General features: G+C 38.3%; 1 protein-coding gene across 1 annotated transcript in view; it reads left to right on the forward strand.

Moving 5' to 3' along the window:
• Positions 1-26,386, forward strand: part of EPB41L4A (erythrocyte membrane protein band 4.1 like 4A) — a 263,329-nt gene that overhangs the window by 89,988 nt on the left and 146,955 nt on the right. The window contains exon 2 of the mRNA XM_017527203.2: positions 18,631-18,735. Within this exon, the coding sequence (XP_017382692.1) occupies positions 18,631-18,735 (105 nt within the window). The remainder of the gene's footprint in view (positions 1-18,630; positions 18,736-26,386) is intronic.

Below are 26,386 nucleotides of genomic sequence, written 5' to 3' on the forward strand. Positions count from 1 at the left end.
GCACCACCATGCCCAGCTGTTTTGTATTTTTAGTAGAGATGGGGTTTCACCATGTTGACCAGGATGGTCTCGATCTCTTGACCTCGTGATCCACCCGCCTCGGCCTCCCAAATTGCTGGGATTACAGGCTTGAGCCACCGCGCCTGGCTGATTAATTCTTAAAAGTAGAGAGATAGGCCGGGTCAGTGGCTCATGCCTGTAATCTCAACACTTTGGGAGGCTGATGCCGGCGGGTCACGAGGTCAGGAGTTCAAGACCAGCCTGATCAACATGGTGAAACTCTGTCTCTCTAAAAATACAAAAATTAGCTGGGCATGGTGGCATGCACCTGTAATCCAAGCTACTTAGGAGACTGAGGCAGGAGAATTGCTTGAACCTGGGAGGCAGAGGTTGCAGTGAGCCAAGATCTTGCCACTGCACTCCAGCTAGGGTGACAGAGTGAGACTCCATTAAAAAAAAAAAAAAAAAATAGAGACAATCAGGGAAAGGAATAAAGGAGGTAGGAATGAAAACAGAAGAGGGTGGGTGAGTTCCACATTTTGCAGTGTGAGCTGCCACACATAACATCCTTTTTAGGAGTGCTGAAGTAAGCAATGGTAAATGAAATAGCAGCACACTGGAACAAGACACTGTCTTCAAAAGCATGATGGGTTGAGAGAGCTTACGAAGACAAAACCCATTTGTAGTACTTCTGTTCTAATAGCAGCCTTTCCTTTTTATATCTTGATAGAAATTTCAGATGGAAAAAAAGTGTTTTTTTACTAAAATTATTTTGAATTACTGCTTAGCCCATAATTCCTAAAGGGGGTTTATTGCCTCTGCTATGAAACTAGGAGGGCCCAGTTTGAGGAAAAGGCTCTGGTGAACTATTTGTGTGTTGTGGTTGTGTGTAGGTCTGGCAGTTATGTCTCTGTGATGGAATTTCCTTCTGGATACAGCGTTTGGCATGCTTTTGAGGTGGATCAGGGGCATGACAATCCAAGTGATTTTGGGGATGTTAATATTTGGAGAGGGAGGCAGTTAGTGGAGGATTTCAAATGGACGTTCGGTGTATAGTTTAATGTAAAAAACAATTTTTTAAGAGATGGGTCTTGTTCTGTCTCCCAGGCTAGAGTACAGTGGTATGATCATAGCTTACTCTAGCCTTGAACTCCTGGACTCAAGCAGTCTTCCTGCCACAACCTCCCAAGTATCTGGGAATACAGGTGTGTGCCATTACAGTTGGCGAATTTAAAAAATTTCTTTAGAGATGAGTCTTACTATGTTTCTCCGGCTAGTCTCAAACTCCTGGCCTCAAGCAATCCTCTCACCTCAGCCTCCTGAGTCACTGCAGTTGGGATTACAGGCATGAGCCACCGTGCCCGGCCTGTAGTTTTTTAAAACATCTTCATAGGATACCAGAGCTGGGGATGACCTTTACTGAGTTCAATTATCCCATTTCACAAATGAAGAAATTGAGACACGGAGTGGTTAAGCAGCCTGCCGAGGTTGCACAGTGAGTTGGAAGCAGGACTGGATGAAACCCAAGTGCCCAACTCACTCTTCAGCTACCTCTGAACTTCGGTTTCTTTTGCTTTGAAATGACTTCCTCACCACCTTTTCTTAAGACATTTTTGAATTTACTAAAGCATGCTGTTGTTAATAAGTTAAAAATAATACAGAGATGCATTACGAAAAATAGTAGTTTCTTACCACCCATTTAAAACTCTACTCTGTTTTTATAGCTAAAATATTTTATGGGCATCATTTGAGTTCAGCACATTTATCTGACTTTCTTTTTAATTGTTGCATAATTTCTCATAGTTTGGATGATTCTAGTTTATTCAACAGTTCTCCTGTTGGTGGCCGTCCAAATTGGGGGTTACTTTTACTACTAACAGTCATCCTTGAATATGTACCTGGTGCTTTTATTTTCATAGAATGGATTCTCCCAAAGTGAGATAGCTAGTTACAAGTATGATGCTAGCTACTATTTCATTACTTTTCAAAAAGATTGTTGTAGCTTATCTACTACTCATTTTGTATCATAAATACTTATTTATTTTTTTTTTTCTTTTGTTTTTAATTTACTGTTAAACTTTATTACTATCTACTCTTTTGCTGCATGGTCAAATTTCTCTTCAGTTCTCCCCTCCAGCCTGCTTTTTTTTTTNAGTATTTTTTAGGTGGTGGCTCACTGTTGCCCAGGATGTAGTGCAGTGGTGCAATCTCAGCTCACTGCAACTTCTCCTAAGTTCAAGTGATTCTCCTGCCTCAGCCTACTGAATAGCTGCAACTACAGGTGCACACCATCATGACCAGCTGATTTTTGTATTTTTAGTAGAGACAGGGTTTTACCATGTTGGCCAGGATGTAATGCAGTGGTGCAATCTCAGCTCACTGCAACTTCTCCTAAGTTCAAGTGATTCTCCTGCCTCAGCCTCCTGAATAGCTGCAACTACAGGTGCATACCACCATGACCAGCTGATTTTTGTATTTTTAGTAGAGACAGGGTTTGACCATGTTGGCCAGGCTGGTCTTGCACTCCTGACCTCTGCTTTAGTTTTCTGTCACCTCATTATTAACATAGAATATCTTGCCTTTTAACAAATCCTACTAGTGGTTACTTTCTCACTAGAAACTTATAGAGCAGCTGTAATTTAAAATTGTCTATTGATTATAAAATTTAAAAATAAATATCCCCCATTGGTTTTACTGAGATAGTTTAGAATTTTTTGTTCTCATCTGTTAAGTTTTGTCTTCCTGTATGTCTCTTCTCCTTAAAAAATAAATTATAAATTGCTGCTCATAAGTTACACTGTGCCACTTTCCCCTCTCTTAATCTTTCATATCTTTAGAACTCTATCTAGTTAAAGCGTATCTTCAAAGATTTCTTCAGTTTGAGTTCATTGGTTAAGTAGTTTCTTAATTCTTGCATTTTGAAAAAAGGCCTTTTGCTTGCCCTGACAGGTAAACAACAGCTTGGCTGGGAGTTTTCTCTCAGGAGTCATTGTTTAATTGTGCTCTAGTTTCCAGCATTGCATTTGAGAAATCTGATGCTAATCTGATTCTTCTCCCTCTATAAATCCACTCTTCAGTTTGTTTGACTATATAATTTCCTTTTTATCTTTAGTCTCTGACTACTGATTCCCTGAAAATGTTGTAGAATAACCTCTAAATAAAGCAAAACCCAGTTTATTGCTTACTGTAATAAGGGAGACTATTACATTGACCATTTCAGAGGAAGGAGGGCAAAGATGGGGAATTTGAGATTGTTTACAGTCTGATTTAAGGTAGGTTGTTCAATGCGGGGACATATAATTAGACAATGTTTTTGATAAAATAAGATTTGTGGGACCGAGTAGAGGATACTTTCTTAGTAAGGAGTAATTGAGTTGCCTGTTCAGATAAATAATTTTTTGGAAAGTTCTGAAAGAAACAGTAAAGTTACTTATAACTTCATCTTCCTGGGTAAGAGTTTCCTGAAATAATAAAGTCATGTTAATGTAGACAGTTGAGTAGTAAAGTCATGCGAGTGTAGATAGTAAGATGTGTGGTTGTAGATGATGAGGTTTCTCAGTTTAAATGTTTTACCAAGCCTAGGCATGTGTCTTTCCTTACCATTGCTGCGTAAGCTTGCTGGGAGCCCTTTCAGTCTAGAGAGTTATCTGCTCTTTCATCTCAGGGAGATTTTCTTTTATTTTGTCCCTCTTTCCCTCTTCCCTCCTTTCCAGTTATGTCTTATTTGTTGTTTCTCCTCCAGGAAAGCTTGTTACCTGCATGTTTGGTCTTCTAGTTACATATTCCATGTCTCTGATATTTTTACTTGCAATATCTGTTTGATCTTTCAGAACTCTGAATAGATTCTTCGCAATGATTATACCTTTTTTGGTCTTGTCTATTGAAATTTAATTTCAGAAATCAAATAGTTTAGAAAACCTTTCTTGTCTTCTAATTGTATGTTCTTGAAAGTCCCCATTACCTTTCCTTGTTTACTTTCTTCTGTCTTTTTTATAGGCAATATTCTGGTTATTCATCTTGGTCTCCCTCATTCAAGTGGCTGAGACGCCATACATGGGTTGTAATTTTTCTTTGTCTTTTGATGGGTTCCTATTTATGAGGCAGGCTATGAGCACTCTTGAGCAGTGGCAAAACATCAAGTAGTGGAAGACAGATGTGCTTGTGCGTGCGTGCGTGCGTGTGTGTGTGTGTGTGTGTGTGTGTGTGTCGGTGTCATAGTGGATGGCTATATGCCTTCAAACTGGGACCCATCAGCTGAGGTATGGGGAGGAGGTTTGGTCTCAAGAGCAGTTTAACTCACTAGCACAGTGACCTTTGAGGTCTGCTGGGGTTGGTAGGATTAGACAGCTCTTTCATGCATCAACCTCAGTGCCTTCTTAAGTAGAACCAACTTATATTTCTGACTAGGGCACTTTAAGGAATTTTAAAATCTGTGGTTAACCCATGTGAGTCCTTCAGCTCTGACAGAATTTGAGAGTGCGCTCCGTAGGAGTTTTGATAGAGCTTTGGCCTCCCACTCAGACTGTAGCTCTCCCAGTAAAGCATGAGTGCATGTTAGAGTGCAGGTTCTAGAGCTAGTCTGGATTTTAATCCTGGCTCTGTATGCATATTTTTGGCTAAGTTACTTAGCCTATGGTTTCCAATGATCTCATCTCTAAAATGAGAAAAATAATACCTGCTTCCTTGAATTGCTATGAGGGTTAAGTAAGTTTCATGTTTCATGTTTATGAGTAGATGCAGTGCTAATAGAACAGTGCCTGCCACAGGCAAATGGTATTTAGCTGTTATTATTATCTCCAACTTGGGGGCTGCTCTGAGAATTAAATGAGTTAGGATACGTAAAGTATAGTATGTGCCAATAAATGTTATTTTTACTGGTTTTATTACTTTATGTGGTTATGACTTATGTCATTTTGAACTATGACATGAAAATATTAATGAAAACTCCCATTATCTTTTAAACTTAGAATCTCCCCCAGATTAAATAAATTTTTTCAAAAACGACTTAAGTTTAAAGTTGGGAGGCTAAGTTAATTATAAACAGTGTTTCTGCTACAGCCACACGTGGGGCTGCTTTGGCTGGCAAAAAGTAGTATGTACCATCTTCAGTTAGTATGATTAAACACACCTGTGCAGTGGAACTTCTGCAGCAAATTTTGGCACCTACTGTGCTATTATTTGAACATTTACTATTATATTTTTAAAAGCCCATTTTATTTGTGAAAAAGATCTTCTCTAAGTATTCTTTTGTTTGTCGTGCATTGGGGCCAGGGCAGAAATGCTCGTCAAATGAGTAACTAGAAGCAGAAGTTAGATGTGATAAACATCATTAAAATTGCGTAGCAACTGCCATGGTAAGCTATGCTATTATTAATCTAGGACAGAGCACTTTGCTAAATAATGTAGATCATAATGTAGTACGTTTTTTCATCAAATAAAATGGTATTAAGGCAGTTATAGATTTGCATGACCTGGAAGACCATCCATCTACTTTCCTGTGATTCCTGTGGGGAAATGAATTTTGGATTATGAAATGCCTTAAGGAATGCATCCTTTGTGCAGAATTCTCACCTTGATCATTGTGTTATTGCAGAAAAGGTGAGAAGAAGAGCAAGTCAGTAATATATCTTGCAAATGTCATTTTCTCTTGGCCTTTTCACTTCTGCCCCAACCCCAATGGCCATTGGTCTTCCAGTCCTGTTCTGGCAACATCTCTCCTCTTTAGCTTCTCTGACTCTTGCCATGTTCTCTCTTCTGTGATCCCAAGCTGTTTGAATTGTCTCCCCATCAAGCATCCTGACACAAACCAGCTCATAATTATGAATTTTTTACATATCTGTCCTCTGACCAGGCAACATGTGACCACCCTGAAGTCTCTATGTAGTCTGTAATGTCATGACCCTTTCTTTCGACCTTTCAGAAAACTTGAGGTCACTTACCTTTGGCTCCTCATGGTGGGGTCACCAACTCAGACACATTCATGGGTTGGGGAGTTCCCTTAAATGAATGCATTAACAGAGTTTTAGACCACAGGGAGTGGAAGACACCTGTAAGCTGGAGAGCCCATTTCCCACCTAGCAGGGAAGCTGCAGGGATGTTCCTGGTGTTCTTTGCCATGTGCCTTGGGCTGCTGGAGGAGGCAGAATATAATATTTCCTGATCTTTCTTTCCATCACTGTGTCAGCCACTGAATGCAATGTTGGCTTCTGTTTGTGACCTCTGTCTTAAATACGTCAGTGGAAATAAATGAGAAAGTAGCTTGTTTTGTCCATACTCCCTTCAGCCTCTCTCCCTCTAGGACTTTTATCTTTCATGTGGGATAACCTAAGTTCCCAGGCTATTCTTAGAAAATTGGAAACAGAGGCAATTCCCTGCTTCATTGTTACTGCAATTTTAAAGAATTACCCTTTTGTACAATATTTTAATGGTAACAAAAGTAAGAATGGTTATAAATATTAGAATGACTTTAGTGAAATGTTTCTTGGGTCACTTTAGAGGGCTTTTGTGTTAAGGGGGAAAGTTATGATGTGTCATAAAACCCATACTTTGAGTGGAAGCTTGGATTATGTTGTATGTTGGAATGCAGATGACTGCTATGCAGTGGGTCACAGCCTTCTCCTTCCTCTTTTCCCACACAGCTTTCTTCCTTCACTGGTCCCTGGAAAAAGGACGAAAGGACTGGGAGAGTTGGGCAGGATGGAAAGAAGAGAGCAAGATGGAGGGTGACCAAGGGAGTTCTATTGGGTGGAAGAGTGAGCAAGGCTTGGAACTTCTAAGGTGCCTTGAATAGGAGAGGATGAGTGATTTCATTTAATTTTTGAAAGAATTTCAGGCTTACAGAAGAACTGTAAGAATAATACAAACAACTCTATATATCCTTCACTCACAGATGCAGTTGCTGACGTTTTACCACACAGGCTTTATAATGATTTTTTTTTTTCTGAACTATTTGTGAGTAAATTGAAAGCACAAGACTGGTTGCCCCTGAATGATCTAATGCCTAATACCCTGAAACTAGGATCCTCCTACTACATTATCATGGCATAACTATTCAACATCAAAGAATGAGGCAAAGCACAGCCATCTAATCCACAGACCCCGGGCAAATTTTGGTTGTCCTTTAGAGTAAAATAATACAATCTAGAATTATTTATTGCATTTTCTTATCACGTCTTAAAAGTCTCCTTCAATCTAGAACTGTTACTTGATACTTTCATAACCATACTGTTTTTGAAGAAGTAGGCCAAGTATTTGCACAGTTTCCCTCAATTTGGATTTGTCTGATGCTTCCTCATTATTAGTTTCATCTTACCTGTTTTTAGCAGGAAAAATTTAGAAGTGATGCTGTATTTTTTGTTATTGTTGGTTCATCCTTTCAGGTATAAATTTTATTCTGTCCCTGACTGCTCACCTACTCATTTTAGCATCCTTTGATGATTCTTGACTGAATCTGTTTTACTTATGATAGTAGTTTTCTTATTCTGTCATTCCTTCTACATTTATTAGTTGACATTTTATTGTAAGGACACATTTTTCTCCTTTATATTTATTCACACGTGTTTCTATTCACTTGGACTCATGGATTTTTCTCATAGGGGCTGTAATCTGATACTATAATTTATTTTTTTGTTCAGATTGTCCCAGATTTGATTAGTGAGAGTCCTGTCAAGCTTTGAAATGATCTTTTGAAATGTCTCCATCATTATTTGAACACTGTTTTCATTTTTGGTGCAGCAAGTTATTTCAGGCCTTGTATTTTCCTGTCTCAGCCTTGGAATCGGTCTTTTTTCCAAGGAGTGGAGAATGATAATTAGAAACAAAAGATGTGGGTACCAGGTGTGGTCACTGGTATTGAGGTGTTGTGCTGTGTCCCATAACAAGCTAATATGACAATACCCAGGGACAAGCTTCATGGTAACCCATAAACAAGGTTTGACAGAAGGGTTACAATATAGGGAGATTGAAGGGGACTATGAAATATCATTTAACTGGAAATTCTTGAGGTTTTTCTGTGTAATATATGTATGTTACACCTGTCTTGAAACAGGAAGACAAGAATGGCTAATATTTGGTATGTGCTTTAACTCTTCTTTGTGAGAGTCCATATTTCTGAGCTGAGAACATTTGAGTCTTAGTCTAGTTATCTATGGTTGTGGTGTTCTGTAACAAACTACCCAACATTAAGTGGCTTGAAACAACAGTTATTATATCTTAGGACTTGTAGGTCAGGACAGTGAGCAAGGGGGTTGGCTAGGCAACTTCTCTCCATGTGGTGTTGACTGTGAACACTCGTTGGTATGGATTAGGCAGTTGGAGTGATCTGGAAGGCCAAATATGTCTTCATTCACAGGCCTGGTACCTTAGCAGGGCATCTGAAAGGTTGGGCTTGAGTCCTACTTTTTAGGTATTCTGAAGGTCTCTCCACATGGTTTCTCCAGCAGAGTAGTTAGACTTCTTTCATGGTGGCCCAGGGGTCCAAGACAGTGATAAACCAAAGAATATGCTTTAAATTAGTCTTGAAAATAGCTCTCTGCTCTGGGAATTCTGATTTCTATTGCCAAAGAATGCTTTTACACATTATTTAATCTCTGAGCTTCCTTGTAGACTTATCTTTTCTTTTTGGTTTTATTTTGTTACAGGACTTTTGTGAACTCCTGTCTAACAAAATTGGTAGGGAACAGAGAAGGCAAGGGCTTGGCTAGTTGCAGTTATGCTGCATTGATTCTATTTCTAGATCTTTAGTTAGCCAGCCCTGTGACCTGTGGGCAAGTCACTCATCTCTCAAATCTGAGTTTCCTCATCTGTGCAGTGAGGAAGGACTGGCTTTCCAGGTATCTAAGAATCAGAATTGCCTATTTTGCAGTAGATGTCATCAAGAACATTCGTTTGTTTTTAGTATAGTAGAGTAATTCTCCAGCTTTTCAGAATTAGGATCCTCTTACACGCTAAAATTATTAAGGACCTTATTATTATTATAAATATTATTATAAATAGATTTTTTTTAAAAAGCATCCAAAAAACCCATTTAAAAATTGCTTGTCAACAAAAATAGTTTTATATTTTTACAAAAATAGCTGTATTGTCCAAAACAACAATTTTAGAAGAATGACCTTGTTTTTACATTTTTGCAACTTTTTGATATCTAGCTTAACAGAAAGTAGCTGGATTGTCATAGTTGCTTTATGCATCATCTGTTGTGATAGGCCATGTGACCTCTAGAAAACTCTATAGTTGTGAGAGAAGGGCAAATGACAAATAACAAGCCAATAACATTAGGAATATAAATCTGACTTCATGAACTGTTGAAAGGGTCTGTATGCCATCCAGCCTTTGAGAATCACTGCTGTATTAGAAGGAGCTCAGGCTTTTTTTCTTTGAGACAGAGTCTTGCTCTGTTGCCAAGGCTGAAGTACAGTGGCGCGATCACAGCTCACTGCAACCTCCGCCTTCCAGGTTCGGGCAACTCCAGAGTAGCTGGGATTACAGGTGTACATTACCATGCCCTGCTATTTTTTTTATTTATTTTATTTTGGTAGAGACTGGGTTTCACCATGTTGGTCAGGCTGGTGTCGAACTCCTGACCTCATGATCTACCCGCCTCGGCCTCCTAAAGTGCTGGGATTATAGGAGTGAGCCACTGTACCTGGCCAGCTCAGGCTTTTAAGTTAGATATTTCTGGTTGGAGTCCTGGCTTTACCTCTTCTTTCTGTGTTACTGTAGCCAAACTGCTATTCTTTCCCAACATTTGTGATCTTATTTATAAAATGGGAATAAAAAATAACAAGTTTGCTTAGCTGTTGTAGAGATTAAGTGAAATAAAGTACAGGAAATCAGCTAGCATGGTTCTTTTTATATAAATGGTCAAGGTAATTTACTGTCATTTCTTTCTTTTGTTATAATTTGAAATATTACAGAGAAAAGTCGAGTGAAGGAAAACAAAGAATGTAACAAGATTAGAGAGAAAAAAAGATGTGATAGTTTGTCAACAAAGATGTCCACCTGTGATTCTTCCAGTGACTCACTATATGTTCATGTCATTCCTTCTATCAAGAGATCGGATCTGTTTTTGCTTCCTTTCCATTTGCACTGATCCAGTGACTTGCTTTGATCAATAGAGTGTAGCAAGAGTGATGCAGTGCTAGATCTGGGCCTTCAGAAAGTTTGCAGCTTCCGCTGTTTGTCTCTTGGAGCCCTCAGTCACCATGTCATGAAGTCAGATTACCTTGCTGGAGAGAGAAAGGTATTAGAGGGTGAGCAGCCCAGCCAGCTTCCAGCCATTCCAGCCATCTCAGGTGAGGTGTCAATATATGAATGAAGCCTTCCTGTATTCTTCAGCCCAGGTGGATCTCTCTAACCAACACCAGATGGAGCTGATACTAGCTGTCCCTTCTGAGACCTGGCCAAATTTTAGAATTATGGGAAATTTGTTGCTTTAAGCCACTGTGTTTTGAAGTTACTTGTTACAAAGCAATAGATAGCTGAGAAAAGCTTATTGATGTGAATAAACTTTTATATATGAAAAATATAAATATCAATAGCACCTAGAAAAATACATTTTACTCATTTTTTTAATGATTGAGGATTTTCTTTACATATTCCTCATCTGGACGGTGAGGATAACTCTTAGACAGAAAAAAATGGGGGCTCAGACAGTGGGGGTGAACAGTGCCTCACCTGGGAAGGAATTACCTTTGGTACCGGAAGAATGTCTTATACATGCCCTGTCTTTGCCTTACCCCAGTGGCCTAAGCTAAAAAATTTAACGTAATTTATGTTTCCAAGAAAACTGGGAATGTATTGTGGTCAAAATACTAAATAAAGCTAAAGTGAATTTTTAAAGGCATATAACATTGTAAGAATTTTTTTGTGGGGTTTGCTTCCCCTTTGTGAAGGAGTAAGCTGTTTGTCTCAAATGTAATAGTTATCATTCTGTGCAGCTGGCAGAAACCTGCCTTTCTGGTTTGTAATGTCATGTTAATCTGCAAAGGTGTTATTACTTATTTGAAATATTCTTTGTTCTGGTTGAAAGCCCTACTGATGGTATTTTCAAATAAACTTGTCCTACTTGTGAGTCTTTCTCTTAGATTATAACCCTTTTGTAGCTCTATTCTTTCTGGAATGTTGCTGGTATATCAATAATGAAAGTAACCTATCTCATTTGGTGAGAGTTAAGTGGAATACAATTTGCAATCCAGAAATATGTCATAGGCATTTATTCTCATTTTAAAAGTAAATTAATATATTGTTACATTGAGATGAAGTTTTGCTGATTAGTTATAAAAAATCAGGTGCTCTCTATTTTTATTTTCTTTTTAACGATCATATCTTTTTCATTTTTTTGATGATGGAAAATCAAATTCCTGTCAGATTTGTTTTATTGCATAAAAATTTCTATGCAAGTTTTATATATAAAAATGTAATATATGGCTTCCTCAGTTTGTGGTGTCTTATCCATTTCAAATATAAGATATTTATTTCTTATGCTACCTTTAGAATATGTTGAGTCTGTTGGAATTATACGTCACTGAAACAAATGTATATTTTTAAATTAAAAATAGAATCTCTTTGGATCAGCTGATATAACAAATGGATCTTGTCAGCTTTTTCTTTAATTTTGTAAGTGATTGGTCAAGAAAAATGGAATTCTTTCTAAGAAACAGGAAGAAAGGTTTAATTTCTAGACCACCATGTTTTCAGTATTGCCTCTCTACCTTTCTTATTTATTGGTCCTTAGTATTAATTAAGTGAGCTTTTAGGCAGCTCTTACTGGGAATAAGTTACTGGATTGCATAGAAAGGAAGTGGTGTGTGATCTCTGCGCATGATTTCCAAATATCTAAACTTGAGTAGGAAAGTTAACAGAAGGAGTAAATGGCCATCCTAAGAGTGAGTGCAAGAGTGCAGGTCTCAGAGACAGGCAAAAATAAGAAACTTGGTAGGTTTGAGGGAGGGAGAGATCCTAATGAGGTTGAGAGGATTTGGATAGGTTTTATAAAGAAGGTGGCATTTTAACTGGATCTTGAAGGATAAGTAGGATTTCAGCCATGTCATAGAGCAGGAAATGTATCCCAAGGAGACCTGAAATGAGAAGCATACCTTTCAGGTTTTTAAATATTCCTACCTGATATTTGTGGTATTACTCAGTTCATTCTCTCAAACTTCTTATTAGTGGAGGTCCATTATTATCTAAGACAACATTTTATATATTGATTTCAGAAAGTGTTGGACATGTTATATATAGTACCTTGTTTTGTGGCATCCTGTGAATTCCCCATTTTGGCAGAGATTTCTTCCCAAAATGGTCAGAAGAAAACTGGAATGTTGATAAATATCATCATATTCATATTTTTCCTTTGCCAAGTATTGAAAGAAGTAAGGTTAAGAATCATGATTTCACTAAATTTCAAATGAAACTAGCCACCTGACTTAGAAATGAAGCCCCTTTTCAGCATGTCAAGGAATGGGAGTGTGTAGTTTCCACATGGGTATATAATGGCCTGTAATAATTTGGTCTACCCTTTTCAAAAGGCTCAGGAATAATTCAGATACAAGGTAACTTTTTTGGAGGGGACAGGGAGTATAAATTGTTTATGTGTAAACATAGTAAACAAATTAGCAGCTCATCACCATACTCCTCTATGTATTCCTTACCTAACACTTCTTGGTGCATGAACCAAATCCACAAAACAAATTGCCTGCATAGCAAAAAGAGGTAATGACTAATTTCTACTTGGCATGTCTTTTCAAGAATTTTTTATGCAAGTAATATGTGTGTCTGGTTGCTAGTCAAAGGCACAAAAAGACTTCTGATGAAAAGCAAATCTCTTCCTGTCTCACTTTCTTGAGAAGTTTTTAGTTACTTTTTAAAAGTTTCTTAGTCATTCCATAGCCTTAGGGCTTCTCAAGGGTTCTAACAGGCTGGTCAGTTACTTCCCCCTTCATAGCACTTTGCATTATATTCTGGAATTCTGAAAGATATTCATCTTCCTTTATTCTGGCATTTATTAGTGTCCTTTTCCCATTTTCTAGAGAGTAAGCATTTGCTGGTATGTAATAGGAACTTGATACATATTTGAATGAATGAAGTCATGTGTTTCATAATATCCTTTCTTCCAGTAATAAATCCTGGAAGTGGCCCCTTCCTGGACAAATATACTTTAATCCTACTTTGGTTCTCATGTCATTTCTTTGTCAGTTCGTAATTTCTTTATTCAAAGATGATTTTTTCTGGACCTGAAGACTTTACACCTGAATGGCAAAATATTGGCCTATAGGCAATCTCTACAAAATATCCACAAGAAGAAAGAAATTATCCATGAGTATAAGGGCAGGAGGCATGACAATGGAATACTGATCAGTTAGGGCAGAATGGACAGAAGTGTAAGCTAGTGATAGATACCTCCACCCCAGTAGCTAATTTACGTCTGGCATCCATGCCCTCTAAGTCTTGTCATGTTACAGTATGACAGATAAGAAGTTAAGAGGTTTTCATATGTGTGTTTGCTTGAAGTGATGACAGAAATAAAGCATTTCTGAGACTTTCCTGGCCCTGCACCAGGTGTATGTATAGACACACCTGCACTATACAGAAGGCTATAGAGGGAATCATGAGATGTCACATTTTTTTAAGGTCAGCACCGGATTTGTAGCATAACATTGGATGCTTTCCTTGTGTTTTCTCCATAGAGGGTAACAAAAGAAGCTAAAGGATAATATTTGCAAAGTATTTGCAGCACCAGATTCTATATACATGCAAAATTATCACAAAAGATTGGTATGTTTTGGTAGTTTTGGAATGATTGTTTGGAAAATTTTCAAATTTGATGATTTCTTCCTCTGCATGAAAATTTTAGAATTTCTATATGCTTTCTAAACTGCTGAGCTGGTTTTCTGAGCTTTTGTGTATAACCTTTGTGAGTAGAGTATTTTAGATACATTTTATGCTTTATAAGTAGATTATATTTATTTGAAAACCCTAACATTTCTACTGGACATAGGACAAATATAGTTTGCATAAAGACAGACTTGATTTACATATTTTTAAAATTTCCACCATTTCATTGTTATACTTAATTTCACGCATAATTGTTTCCTCTTTGTTCACGAACCACTTCTCGTTTACCTGTTTGGGATAGAAGAATTAGGTAGAGTTGTGTGACTCTACCTGCTCTAGCTACTCCATGTATTTCTCTCTGTGCCTAGATGGGAGAAAGGACCTGAAAGTGAGATTAGAACAAAATGGAAGACTATCTTCATATGCCAGCATTCCAGAAATATTTTTAAGTAAGAGGAAAGGTATGTGCATTTTTTACAGTAAGAAAATTTGGAAAGTAAGAAAATATGATCTAGAATTTTAGATCAAAGAGACAGAGTCTCACTCTGTCACCCAGGCTGGGGTGCAGCAGTGCGATCTGGTCTCAGTGGACCAGACATGATAAGAAAAATTCCTGAAAGGCAAACGGGAAACAGTTGAAGGTGAAAACCATAGTCTAAAACATGGGCGAAAGAACTGTGAAAGGCTGTAGTGATGGATTGAGCTTTCCAAGCTTAGTGGCTGTGGGTTAGATGGGGATCATAAGAAGTTCCGTAGAGCCTCTGAGATACTCAGTGTCTTTCCAGTAAATTCTTTGCATAGTTACATTGGACAGGATTTACTTTAAGAATTCATACTTGATGCACTTACACCAAGGATGCACTTACAAAAAGGATAAACTTTTTGTATTCAACATGATATTTTTAGTATACAGTTGGATCCAGTTTTCTGGATTGTTACTCAGGATTTTTACTTGGGATACTGGCCTGCCTCTTGGGCCAAACATACATATTCAGAAAATGAAGGTGGTAGATTGCCTGAATGTTCCTATTTTATACCTCAAGAATGCTGTAGCTGGGTGTGGTGGTACATGCCTGTAGTCCCAGGTATTCAGGAGGCTGAGGCAGGAGGATCACTTGGAGGTCATGGTGAGCCCAGTTCGCATCACTGCATTCCAGCCTGGGTAACAGAGTGAGACCTTATCTCAGGAAAAGGGGAAAAAAAAAAAAAAAAAAAAAAAGAAAAGAAAAAGGATAAGAATGTTGGAAAATCTGGCTCAGGAATCAGTCATTCCTGCTGCTTGTCACAGCTGATTGAATCTTTGGATGCCTTTGCTATTGGATACTCCCTTACTATTGGGAGCCAATCCATGAATTAAACCTAAACTTTTGCTCAGAAGTAAGTCCTTGGCTGAAGCCACAGATCATATGCCTGTGACCTGGCTGTTAGTTATTCGGGAGCCTGATTCCTGCCTCTATCAAGACTCACACAGGGGGATTCTTTGCACATAGGCAGATAGTTTGATATGTACCCAGAACAAAAAGGACTAAAACGGGAATTTCTCTAAGAAGATTTGGCATTAGAAACTCTTTTAATGTAACTCAGAGCTGAAAGGACAAACATCATATACTCATCTTTGTTTCCCCAAAATAAGTTGATACAATTAATAGTCATTGATTAAAGACCAAAACAGAATTAAGACCAAAAAAGCAGAATTGAAGGAACCATCTATTTGATTAAAGATATGTGTTAGGGCCATACACCAGGCATTATACTTAGTGGTGAAATTTTAGAAGCAATTCCATTACAGCCAGGAAGAAGACAGGGTACGTGTTCTCAAAACTTCTAGTTACTCTTTTAATAACCAGTCAGTAAGAAAAGAAGGAATTAACCCATGCAGTAAGAAAAGAAGAAATAAATGTGGAGGAGGCATTTTGAAAAGTGATTTTCTGAGAAGACCCCATAGACAAACTGACAAGAATTTAGCAAGATGGCTAGGAATAAGACTGACAGGGAAAATTAGTTGGTTTTCCAATACATTAGCAATAGCCAGTCAGAAAGTATAATAGCAGCAAAATTAAAATACCTAAGAATGATCCTGTATTATTTTCTATTGCTGTATAACAAATTACCACAAGCATAATGGTTTAAACATATTGCCATTTATTATTTCACAGTTCTGTCGGCCAGAAGTCTAGGATGGTATGGCTGGCTTCCCTGCAGGGTCCTACAAGGCTGAAATCAAGGTGTTAGTCAGCTGAGCACTTATCTGAAGACACTCAGAAAGAATTGGCTTCCAAACCCTTGTTGGCTCTTGGCAGAATCCCGCTTTTGTGGTTGTAGGACTGAGGTTCCTATTTATTTGCTGGCTGTTAGCTGGGGGCTCCCCTCAAGTCCTTGAGGCTGTTCCCATTCTTCTCAGATAGCCCCTTTCATCTTTCAAGTGACAGGACATTATAGAACTCTTCTCATGGTTTGAATATAGTTGACTTTACCCCCGCTTTTCCCTTCTGCTGGAGAAAGTGCTGTGCTTTTTAGAGCCCATGTATTAGGCCCGCTTCCGTGATTTCCCTATCTTAAGGTCAACTGTGCCATATAGCATAACACAATCATAGGGGTGGTATTCTCATCGTCCAGGTTCCAGAGGTCAGGGCAGGATATCTTCGGGGGTGAGGGACATTTGGTAAATTTGCCTGCCACAAAGCCTATCTAGAATTTTGTAAGACCCACATAAAAGTGTAAAATTTCCTCGAAGGATATAAAAGACAAACATAGAGGTTTCACTCTGTAAATATAGTATCTTTACCTCCCTCTACCACATCATCTGTCAGTTAAATTTAATTCCAGTTAAATCCCCAGCAGAATCATTTATTCAGTTGGCAAGCTTGTTCTAAACTTCCCTGAGTAGAGAAAAATGTTTAAGAATTGGCAAAAATCATTTTGAAAAAGAACGATGGATATCAAAATTAAACTACATACGTTAAAATCTTGAGGATACTGGTTCTGGAATAACCCATGAGATGGAATAATGGGGATTCATTTAATAGATGATAAAGTTGTTTCAAATCAACAGGGAAATGCTGGCTTTTTCAGTAAATGGTGGTGCAGTTGTCTATCCATTTGGAACCAAAGTTAGGCCCTTATCCCAAGAACGAAAATAATTTCCAGATGGAGTGAAGAGCTAAGTAAAATTCTACAAGTATTTAGAAGTACTTAGGAGAATTTACTCATAAACTTTGGGTTAGGGAATGCCTAACTCAAAGGCTAGGAAATGCAATTGGCTGGTAAGCACATGAAAGAGTGCTTGCTTTTATTAATGTCAGGAAAATGTAAATTAAAACAATTCCTTTATCCCCTCTTTTTTTTTTTTTTTGCTCGATCAGATTGGAAAAAATTTGTGCAATCCAAATGTTGGCAAGGGTGTGGGAAAACATATACTCTCATTGAATGAGTTGTAATGGTCTTTTTGGCAATGCCCACTGTAATTATAAGTACTTGTATACGTATCCTTCAGATGAGTAATTTCACTTAAAGATTTTTATCCAAGAGAAATACACAGGTACATGAGCACAGAGACATTTACAGGCTATGGCATTGTGATTATTGCAGAAAATGTCCAATAACCTAAAGATTCATCATGGAAGGGCTTTTTGTTTATAAATTATTTAATAGACTTTGAAAAAGGGATGAGTTAAAGTTAGCCAAACTTATTTAGAGGTAAACAAAATACCTATGGAATTTATAACAAGAACTGTATTTTCCTGGTGTGTACTTTTATAACCTCATATTGCCCATTTTATAATACATTTAATAAAAACATTTCCTTCATGTTAACAATCCATTTTCTAAAAGCAGTGCAGTATTAAGTGCTCACCATACATGGATAAATGTGTCCTGGTAATTTTCTGAGGGCTGATGCAATTAAACAAAAGCCCTCCTTTATTATCATAATGTGAGACTTCTTGTGGGATTTCTTTTATTACCTTGTTATATCAGCCAGCGATGGGGCAAGAGAAAGGAAGAGGCTATATATCTATACCTGTACTATAAAAATGGATTATTTTCCAAGTTAATGTGGCGTGTGGAGTAGTGCTTGCTGATGAAGTGCTTCTTACATGTGTGAATAATTGATTTTTAGTATGTTAGATGATAAGAATCTTAATTTAAAGAATCTGTATTGTAGTAGGTGAGGAGAGAAGAGAGATTAGCTTTTTAGGTAGATAACAGTATTTTAAAAGTAGTCAAAAGAAAAATTTTATGTCTGTGCTTACATGAAAGAGATAAGTGAAATATCTTCACAAGGGCTTTTCACAACATTAGCTTTAGCAGCTTTAATCTATGAGTTTATTATTCGAGGATTGAAGATAAAAGATTTGACTATTGTTAATTTTATGTATGTTCTGTATTCATTGTAAGAGTATTGCTGTAGGTGAAAATTGCTTTTTAAAATGAAAAGAATCATGAGCTTTTTAACCAGAGTGTTTTTTTCGATGCATTAATTAGATGTTCTTCATATAAAAGTTTATCTTTATTAAAAGAAGAACTTTGTGCTAAAGATAATTTACAATCCCAGAAGAAAGAAGCTTATATTAATTTAAAACCTATGATTTAAAATTATTTTCCACAGAAATTTCTATAATATACTTTGCTTTAAATCGTATTTTTTCTTCATAATTGAGGCAAAACTTAAGGAGGGAACCATGGTTTAATAAAATTGCTGCTATTGTGAATGAAGCTAATAAAAGATGAGAACCATGATTGTGTCCTACTTTGGAACAAAAAGGCAGTTAAAAATATAAAACTGAATTATTTTTGCAGAAGTCAACGAAAGGTTCCGTTGTCCTTGACCATGTATTCCATCACGTAAACCTTGTGGAGATAGATTATTTTGGGCTGCGTTACTGTGACAGAAGCCATCAGACGGTGAGTACAGTGACTTCATGTTAAATTCTTCTGGTTATAAATTTCACTCTATCTCTGGCTTTTCTTGATGTAGTTTTAGGTGGTTAAGTAAGTTCTTTGTCACTGAAAAAGCCTGAAAATCTCAAACATGTTTTCCCCTGATAATTTATTTGCGTTTTTTCCCTTTTCTGCCAAAAGTCTGTAGAGTTGCTGGATTCTTAGCTTCTGTACATGTGTAGTCCTCTTTGCAGATGGCTTGTGTGGTTTCCAGATTTGCAGCCTTAATAGTGAATGCAAAGCATGAGTGAACATGGAGGACTGAACATGCCATTTAATATGTGTTAGAAGGCAAATGGCTAGTCTCTTGAAGTGACAGATATTAATTGCCTTTTAAGAAAGAGAATAATAATAGTGTAAAAAAAAGTGACTACTTAAGTTTTATAAGTGAGATGAGCTGTTACAAAATAAAATAAGTAGAGGTTTTTTATTCATGAACATGAAGAAATACGAGTAATTAAAAGGAGCTTAGCTTTTAGTTCTTAGATCAGTTGTTCACAAAGGTTAACTCAGAAGATCCTCCAGTCTGGTTGAATAGTAGAGAGTTACTAAGAAATTCACCACAATTGAAAAACTTTGGAGATAAAGATTTTGAAGCATGACAGGATATTCATTAATGTGACTTTTAGTTTAGTCTAAGAAAGATCTTAGCTTCAGATTGGTATAGCCTCATTATATAGAATGCTCACATGCTTATCTTAGAAATACCTTATTGAACTTGCCTTTTATTTTTCATCCTGTTCAACTGCTGTTGAAATGAAGATTTCTTCCTCTTCCTTCATTCATTCTCCCAGCCTCTACTGGGTCATTTGGGGTGTATTCAGTAAAGAACATGATTTTCTGAGTGGCATTTCTGTGCTCTGTCCTAAGAATGTACTAGGATGAGAAGAGGCAGGCAAATGGAATGCTATTGATGGTGATAAACTGTGATTTTTCTTGAGCTAGTTCCTTAATCTGTTCTGTTTCACAGGAGGATTTCACAAGGTAGGAATGAAAAATTGGATATGTTGTATAGCTTCCCATAGAAAGGAATAACTTTCTAAAGGCCAGTGGGCATTGTAGCATGTTGCATAAAAGGGGAACAGACATGTTTAGAAGTTCAGTGAATTCTGTCTTCTACAGACCACAAATAAATATAGCAGAACTGTAAATCTATACAGAAAGATTAAATTGAAGGTAAAGAAGGTATCATGTGCTACATTCATGTTTTTGAAATAACATTTTTCCTAGTAGAGAAAACTACAGTTTTCTGATCTTATCTATAACGTCAGACCTTGCCTGGAAAGATTTACTGTCTTGCTGAAGTTATATAGACCTTATCTGACTTTCTTTGCTTTCTGATAGTTACTTAAAACAAGGATTAAAAAAATAACCTTGTGTTAAAATAGTACAGGATATGGTTAAAAAAAAATCTTTGTTGGTCGGGTGTGGTGGCTTACACCTATAATCCCAGCGTTTTGGGAGGCTGAGGCAGGCAGATCATGCGGTCAGGAGACTGAGACCAGCCTGGCCAGCATGGTGAAACCCCATCTCTACTAAAATACAAAAAATTAGCTGGGCATGGTGGCATGGGCCTGTGGTCCTAGCTACCCAGGAGGCTGAGGCAGGGTAATTGTTTGAATCTGGGAGGCGGAGGTTGCAGTGAGCTGAGATTGCACCACTGCACTCCAGCCTGGCAACAGAGCAAGACTCCATTTCAAAAACAAAACAAAACAAAAAACTTTGTCTTAAAAACCAAGTAATGGTTTTTATGAATGTTGCTTGAATTACTGTACATTTGAGACTTCACATGGCAGAGAAGTTGTCTGCACTGGAGGACCAGGAGAACCTAGAACCCTGGAACTCATCATTCGTCATCATTACCACAATCATCATCAGTGCACCAGAGACTCTAAACATTTTTGTATGTTGAAATTATATGCTCAGAACAGTTCTCCAAAGTATTATCTTACTATTAGAGATGATGCAACACAAATGAAAGTTACGCACCTTTCCCAAGGTCACATAATCAGCAGGTATTAGGACCAGAATTCCACCCCAAGTCTGAGTGTCTCCAAGACTTTTCAGCCACTGTAATATCCTGACTTGCATGCATATAAGACTTTGGGTGCTGAAAAATTTTCTTGTTATATGTAACTTACATACTTAATGTTTATTAAGAGAAGGATTAAGTGGTATTTTCTAATAAGTACACTTCTCAGATTGACCCTGTTGTAGGATGGCTTCATTTAGGCCTTCATGTATTTTTGTGTTCCTGTGCTGTCATTCAGCAGTTATTTAATGAATGCCTGATACGTGCAGGCCATCTATAACAGTGTTCTCCGATTCAGGAATTTTGGGGAAAGAGAATTTACTGTCTGGAGCATTACATGAAAATTTTTTAAAAGCACAAATGTTGTTAACTCTATATTCCATGAAACTAAGTCCTGGGATATTCATCCAACGAATGCATTGATTCAGGTGTTCCCCATGTATAAATTAACATCTAGACAGAGATAAACCTTGTTAAGGCAAACTGCTGTCTAAGAACTATAGCTGACTTGATTTGAAACACGCTGGGCACTGTAATGTTTTTAACTTTAGTTCTCAGGTAGGGTCTGTAAAAGAACCTTTAAGAAATAAAAACATTTTGGCCGGGGGCAGTGACTCATGCCTGTAATCCCAGCACTTTGGGAGGCTGAGGTGGGCAGATTGCCGGAGCTTGGGAGTTCGAGACCAGCCTGGCCAGTATGGTAAAACCCTATCCCTACTAAAAATACAAAAATTAGCCAGGTGTGGTAGCAGGTGCCTGTAATCTCAGCTACTCATGATGCTGAGGCAGGAGAATTACTTGAACCCAGGAGGTGGAGGTTGCAGTGAGCCAAGATTGTGCCATTGTACTCTGCCCTGGGCAACAGAGTGACAGAGAGTCTGTCTTGAAAAAAACATTTCTTCATGAGGATGTATTTATTGGGACTGAAATAACACAATGGAATGAAAGCTGCACACGTTAATTCAAGCTTTTATGATAGTTTCTTAAAGGTGCACCGTGAGGGCCACATACTCGTGGTTCTTTTTCTTACAGACAAAAAGGGGCTGGACGTGGTGGTTCATGCCTGTATTCCCAGCTATTTGGGAAGCTGAAAGATGGGGGGATTGCTTGAACTCTGTGATATGGTTTGGTTCTGTGTCCCCACCCAAATCTGATTTCGAATTATAATCCTCATGTGTTGAAGGAGGGAAGTGATTGGATTATGGGGGTGGTTTCTCCCATGCTGTTCTCATGATAGTGAAGTCTTATGAGATCTGATGGTTTTATAAGTGCCTGATAGTTCCTCCTTCGCATTTGCTCTCTCTCACCTGGCACCATGTAAAATGTACCTGCTTCCCCTTCTGCCATGATTGCAAGTTTCCTGAGACTTCCCCAGCCATGCAGAACTGTGAGTCGAGTCCATTAAGCCTCTTTTCTTTATAAATTACTCAGTCTTGGGTATGTCTCTATAGGAGTGTGAGAATGGACTAATACACTTGGGAAGTTGAGGCTGCAGTGAGCTGTGACCACACCACTGCATTCCAGTCTTGTCAACAGAGTGAGACCCTGTCTCAAAACAACAACAACAAAAACAACAACAAAACCAAAAAGGGGAAGCACCTTGCCTGGGCAGAGCATCTATTTTCTGCTTTGACCTATGCCATCTGAATTCCTTCTTGATCCACAGTGGTCTGTGCAAGTCTTGATTAGGACCTTGGTTTGACTTTGCAAAAATTATCAGCCTCCATTTGAGGTGGGTGTGAGGCAATCTGTCAAAGGGATTATAAGAACACATTTGGGAGCCAGAGACCTGGATTTATCAAATGATCCCACCATTTATTATAAGTTTTAAAATTCTCAGTAAGTACTAACCATTAATGCAGAAGGGCAGCACTTCCAGAGAAGTTTGCTCCCCTCTTTGCATTCTAGGACTGCCTATGACCAGTTCCATTGCTCCCTCAACGGGTACTTCTTGTTCTCTTCACATGGTAGATGGCTCAGCAGCTCAGCTAGGGGGGTGTCTTAGCTTTGAACAACACTAGAGCTCTCTCTGCGCCACATCTTAATCCCTGGCACCTGTGAATGTTACCTTGCATGGCAAAAAGGGAGTTACAGATGTGATTAAGGATCTTAAAATGGGGAGGTTAACTAACCAGGTGAGATCAGTGTAATCACAAATGTCCTTACACGTGAAAAGTGAGGCCAGAGAGTGAAAGAGATGATGTAACAATAGAAGCAGAGATACGAGTGATGCAGTTACTGGAAGAGACCTTGAGCCAAGGAACGCAGGCAGCCTCTAGAAGCTGGAAAAGGCAAAGAAACAGATTCTCCCCTGACCTCCAGCAGGAATGCAGCCCTGCCTATACTTTGATTTTAGTCCAGTGAGATCCATTTTGGACTTCTGACCTCCAGAACTGTAAGATAATAAATTTGTATTGTTTCTGTTTGTTTGTTTATTTTGAGATGGAGTCTTTCTCTGTCCCCTAGGCTGGAGTACAGTGGCATGATCTTGGCTCACTGCAACCTCTGCCTCTGGGTTCAAGCAATTCTCCTGCCTTAGCCTCCCAAGTAGATGAGACTACAGGCATGTGCCACCATGCCTAGCTAATTTTTGTATTTTTAGTAGAAATGGGGTTTCACCGTGTTGGCCAGGTTGGTCTCTATCTTTTGACCTTGTGATCCACCTGCCTCAGCCTCCCAAAGTGTTGGGATTACGAGTGTGAGCCACTATGCCTGGCCATAAATTTCTGTTGTTTTAAGCCACCACATTTATGGTGATTTGTTATAGCTGCAAAAGAAAACGAATAATCATGAATACACTGGGAATAGTTATTCTGACTTGTTCAGAAGTATGAGGGCTTGCTTGTTTGTGTTCTTTACATTAGGCAGAAACCAGAAACATTGTTACTTTCACTGAGTAGTAATGTCATACATCCTCTGCTGCTGATGCTTAGGATTTCTCTATGATTAGAGATGCATGTGCATCCTCAGATGTCTATGAGCAATATTAGTTGTTGCTTCACAAGTATTCAGGTTCCTTATTATGGGAGAGGCATGGTGAGATCTGTTGCAATGATATGCAAAATAACTGAAATTGCAGCAGCACAGGTGTCTTCCCTTTAAGAACCAGTGTATTTGAAATTAGTCAGAGGCTGGAAGGAACCTGAGCCATCTTTTAGGTTTTCAGAAGTTGTTATAAATGGATTGTGATCTGGTGATACTGATAGCTGCCTTTGGAGTCACAAGACAGGTTTGAGTTCTGTGTCTGCTCCTAGTAAATGGTCAAATCACTTAATATTTCTGAGTCTTGATATGCTTATCTGTAAATTGACATGAAATGCCTTTTCTCCTCAACTCTCAGGATTACTGGTAGGACTAAATCAGAACACATGAAAGCTCTTTGTAGATGATAAGGCATTAAACATGTAAAAGGCCTTTCCTGTTGAAACTAGGATGGGAGAAAATATTGTTGGTGATATTAGCAGAATGAAGGGAGAAGGAAAAAGTCTGGAAGAAAGAAAAAAATTAATCTGTAGACTCTTAAACACCTTTAGAGATTTTGGAGATTAGTTTTGTTGATATTGAAAGCAATAATAAATATAAATGTGATATTTCAATACTACTTCTGGTTTTAAGATTTGTTTTAAAAGGGAAAGCACCTCGCCTGGGCAGAGAGCTTATTTTCTATTATACTTTGGCTTGTACCAGTCAGTTTCCTTCTTGATCCAGACTGGTGTGTGTGGGGATGTAGGTATCTTATATTAGGGCCTTAGTTTGACTTACAGAAAATTCCCGGAAATTATAGTTATGTCTTATGTTAGCACTTGAGGCTCCTTTACAAATTACTCCTTGAAAGACAGAAGTTGTGTATAATTAGGGCTTTTCTCAGAATATGGAAATCATCGTGGCATTGAGAATCAGGCTGCTGGATCTGCTGCCCTTTTACTTCAGAAGTTAAAGGAGGAGGAAAACGTGAAGCACACAGATGAAGACAGCATGCAAACATTGTCTTCCACTAGTGAACTCTGTTTTTGCTTTGCCAAGACAATAAAAGCAATCAGAAACTTCCCACCTTCTTGATTACCCCACCCCCAAACACACTTAGTTGCTTTTTATCCTTCCTTTCCTCTCCTGTCACCAGTGTCTGTGAGCTAGATCTTACCACCTCACTTTTTCTTTTTTGTGTCTCTCGACTCTACCTGCTCCCTCTTTCTAGTCAGTGTTTGGGCATATTCAGGTTTCTCCCATTTAGAACCACCTGTCCCTACCTCTCTTTCCCTCCTCTATCTGCTCACGCGGCTCCCTCTGCATCACGCGTAAACTTCAGAAAACCTTGTCTAAGTTTCTCACATTCACTTCTGAAATCCCATTGTTTCTTAAACGTCTTTCCCTACCGCTTTGATCCCAATCACATCACTGAAACTGGCCCTGCCTTGCCAATTGCTAAATCTAAGAGACTGTATTGGTCCTTATCTTACTTGACTTTTCTGTTGCTTTTATACTAACAACTTGCCCATTTTTGAAATGTTCTCATCTTGTTCTTCTGGCACTATTTTTTGTTTCCCTCTTTTCCTGTTTTCTCTAGTTATTCCTATTTAGTCTTTATGATCATGATTCCACTGCTTGTTCCATAAAATGTTGGTATGCGCCAGTATTTTGTCCTTGATTCTCTTACGCTCTGAACTCTGTTCAGGTCCACACATTTAGTACTACCTTTTCTGATACTGTTTATTTCTGAGATAATTTCCTTAAGCACATAAATAAAAATATGTATGTATTAATATTTGTATTCTCTTTCCTGCCCCCCAAGCACTCTAAGTATTGAATTCTAGCAGGCACACTCAAGTGTGTCCTCTCTGCCATGAGTAGTGGCCCTCTTTCTTTCATCCTGTTGCTGTATTTTGTAATGTGTGTAAGGTTTCATGTTCTGTGATTGTATGTTCTGGAAAGCACCAATAATGACTGATAAAATATGTGTGATGATGTGAATCCTGTTGGAAAGAAAGAAAGGAAGATAGTCATGCTGGATTACTGCAGAATGAAACTATCTGAGATGTCTTCAAGCATCTGTTGGAGGAACAGAAGGGAAAGATCAAGAAGCAGAAAGTTCTTCTCAGGTAACCCTTTGACTTCACGGAGAATGTCATAAGCAGTGCAGTATCCTGGGAGGGCTGACAACAATACATGAAGCGTATCTGGGAAACAGTGGGGTGGGTGGGTTTTCAAGAGTCCAGGGCCTGGAAAGGAATACCGGAACCATCTACAGAGGGCCCCATAGTACTGAAGCTCTCATCTTCCTGCTGATGAACATGTGTTACTTTTCCTCGGTAATCTCATCTTTTCCTTGGTTTAAATTGTATCTAAAGACTAAGCCTCAAATTCCTATTTTCAACTCAGGTGTTTCAGGAGGGGCTACGTTGTGTTAAAATCTGGATTCAGACTGTATTGGTTCAAACCACACTCTGCTACCCTGGAGAGCTGTGTGGCATTGAGTGACTCTCCCTAACTTTTCTGTACCTCAGTTCCTCCGTTTATAAAGTGAGGATAGTAATAGTACCAACTTCAAAGGGATATGATTGAGGGAATCTATAAAAAATACACAGA

Source organism: Cebus imitator, unplaced genomic scaffold (assembly GCF_001604975.1).
Source record: "Cebus imitator isolate Cc_AM_T3 unplaced genomic scaffold, Cebus_imitator-1.0 Scaffold46, whole genome shotgun sequence".
Classification (NCBI taxonomy): Eukaryota; Metazoa; Chordata; class Mammalia; order Primates; family Cebidae; genus Cebus; species Cebus imitator.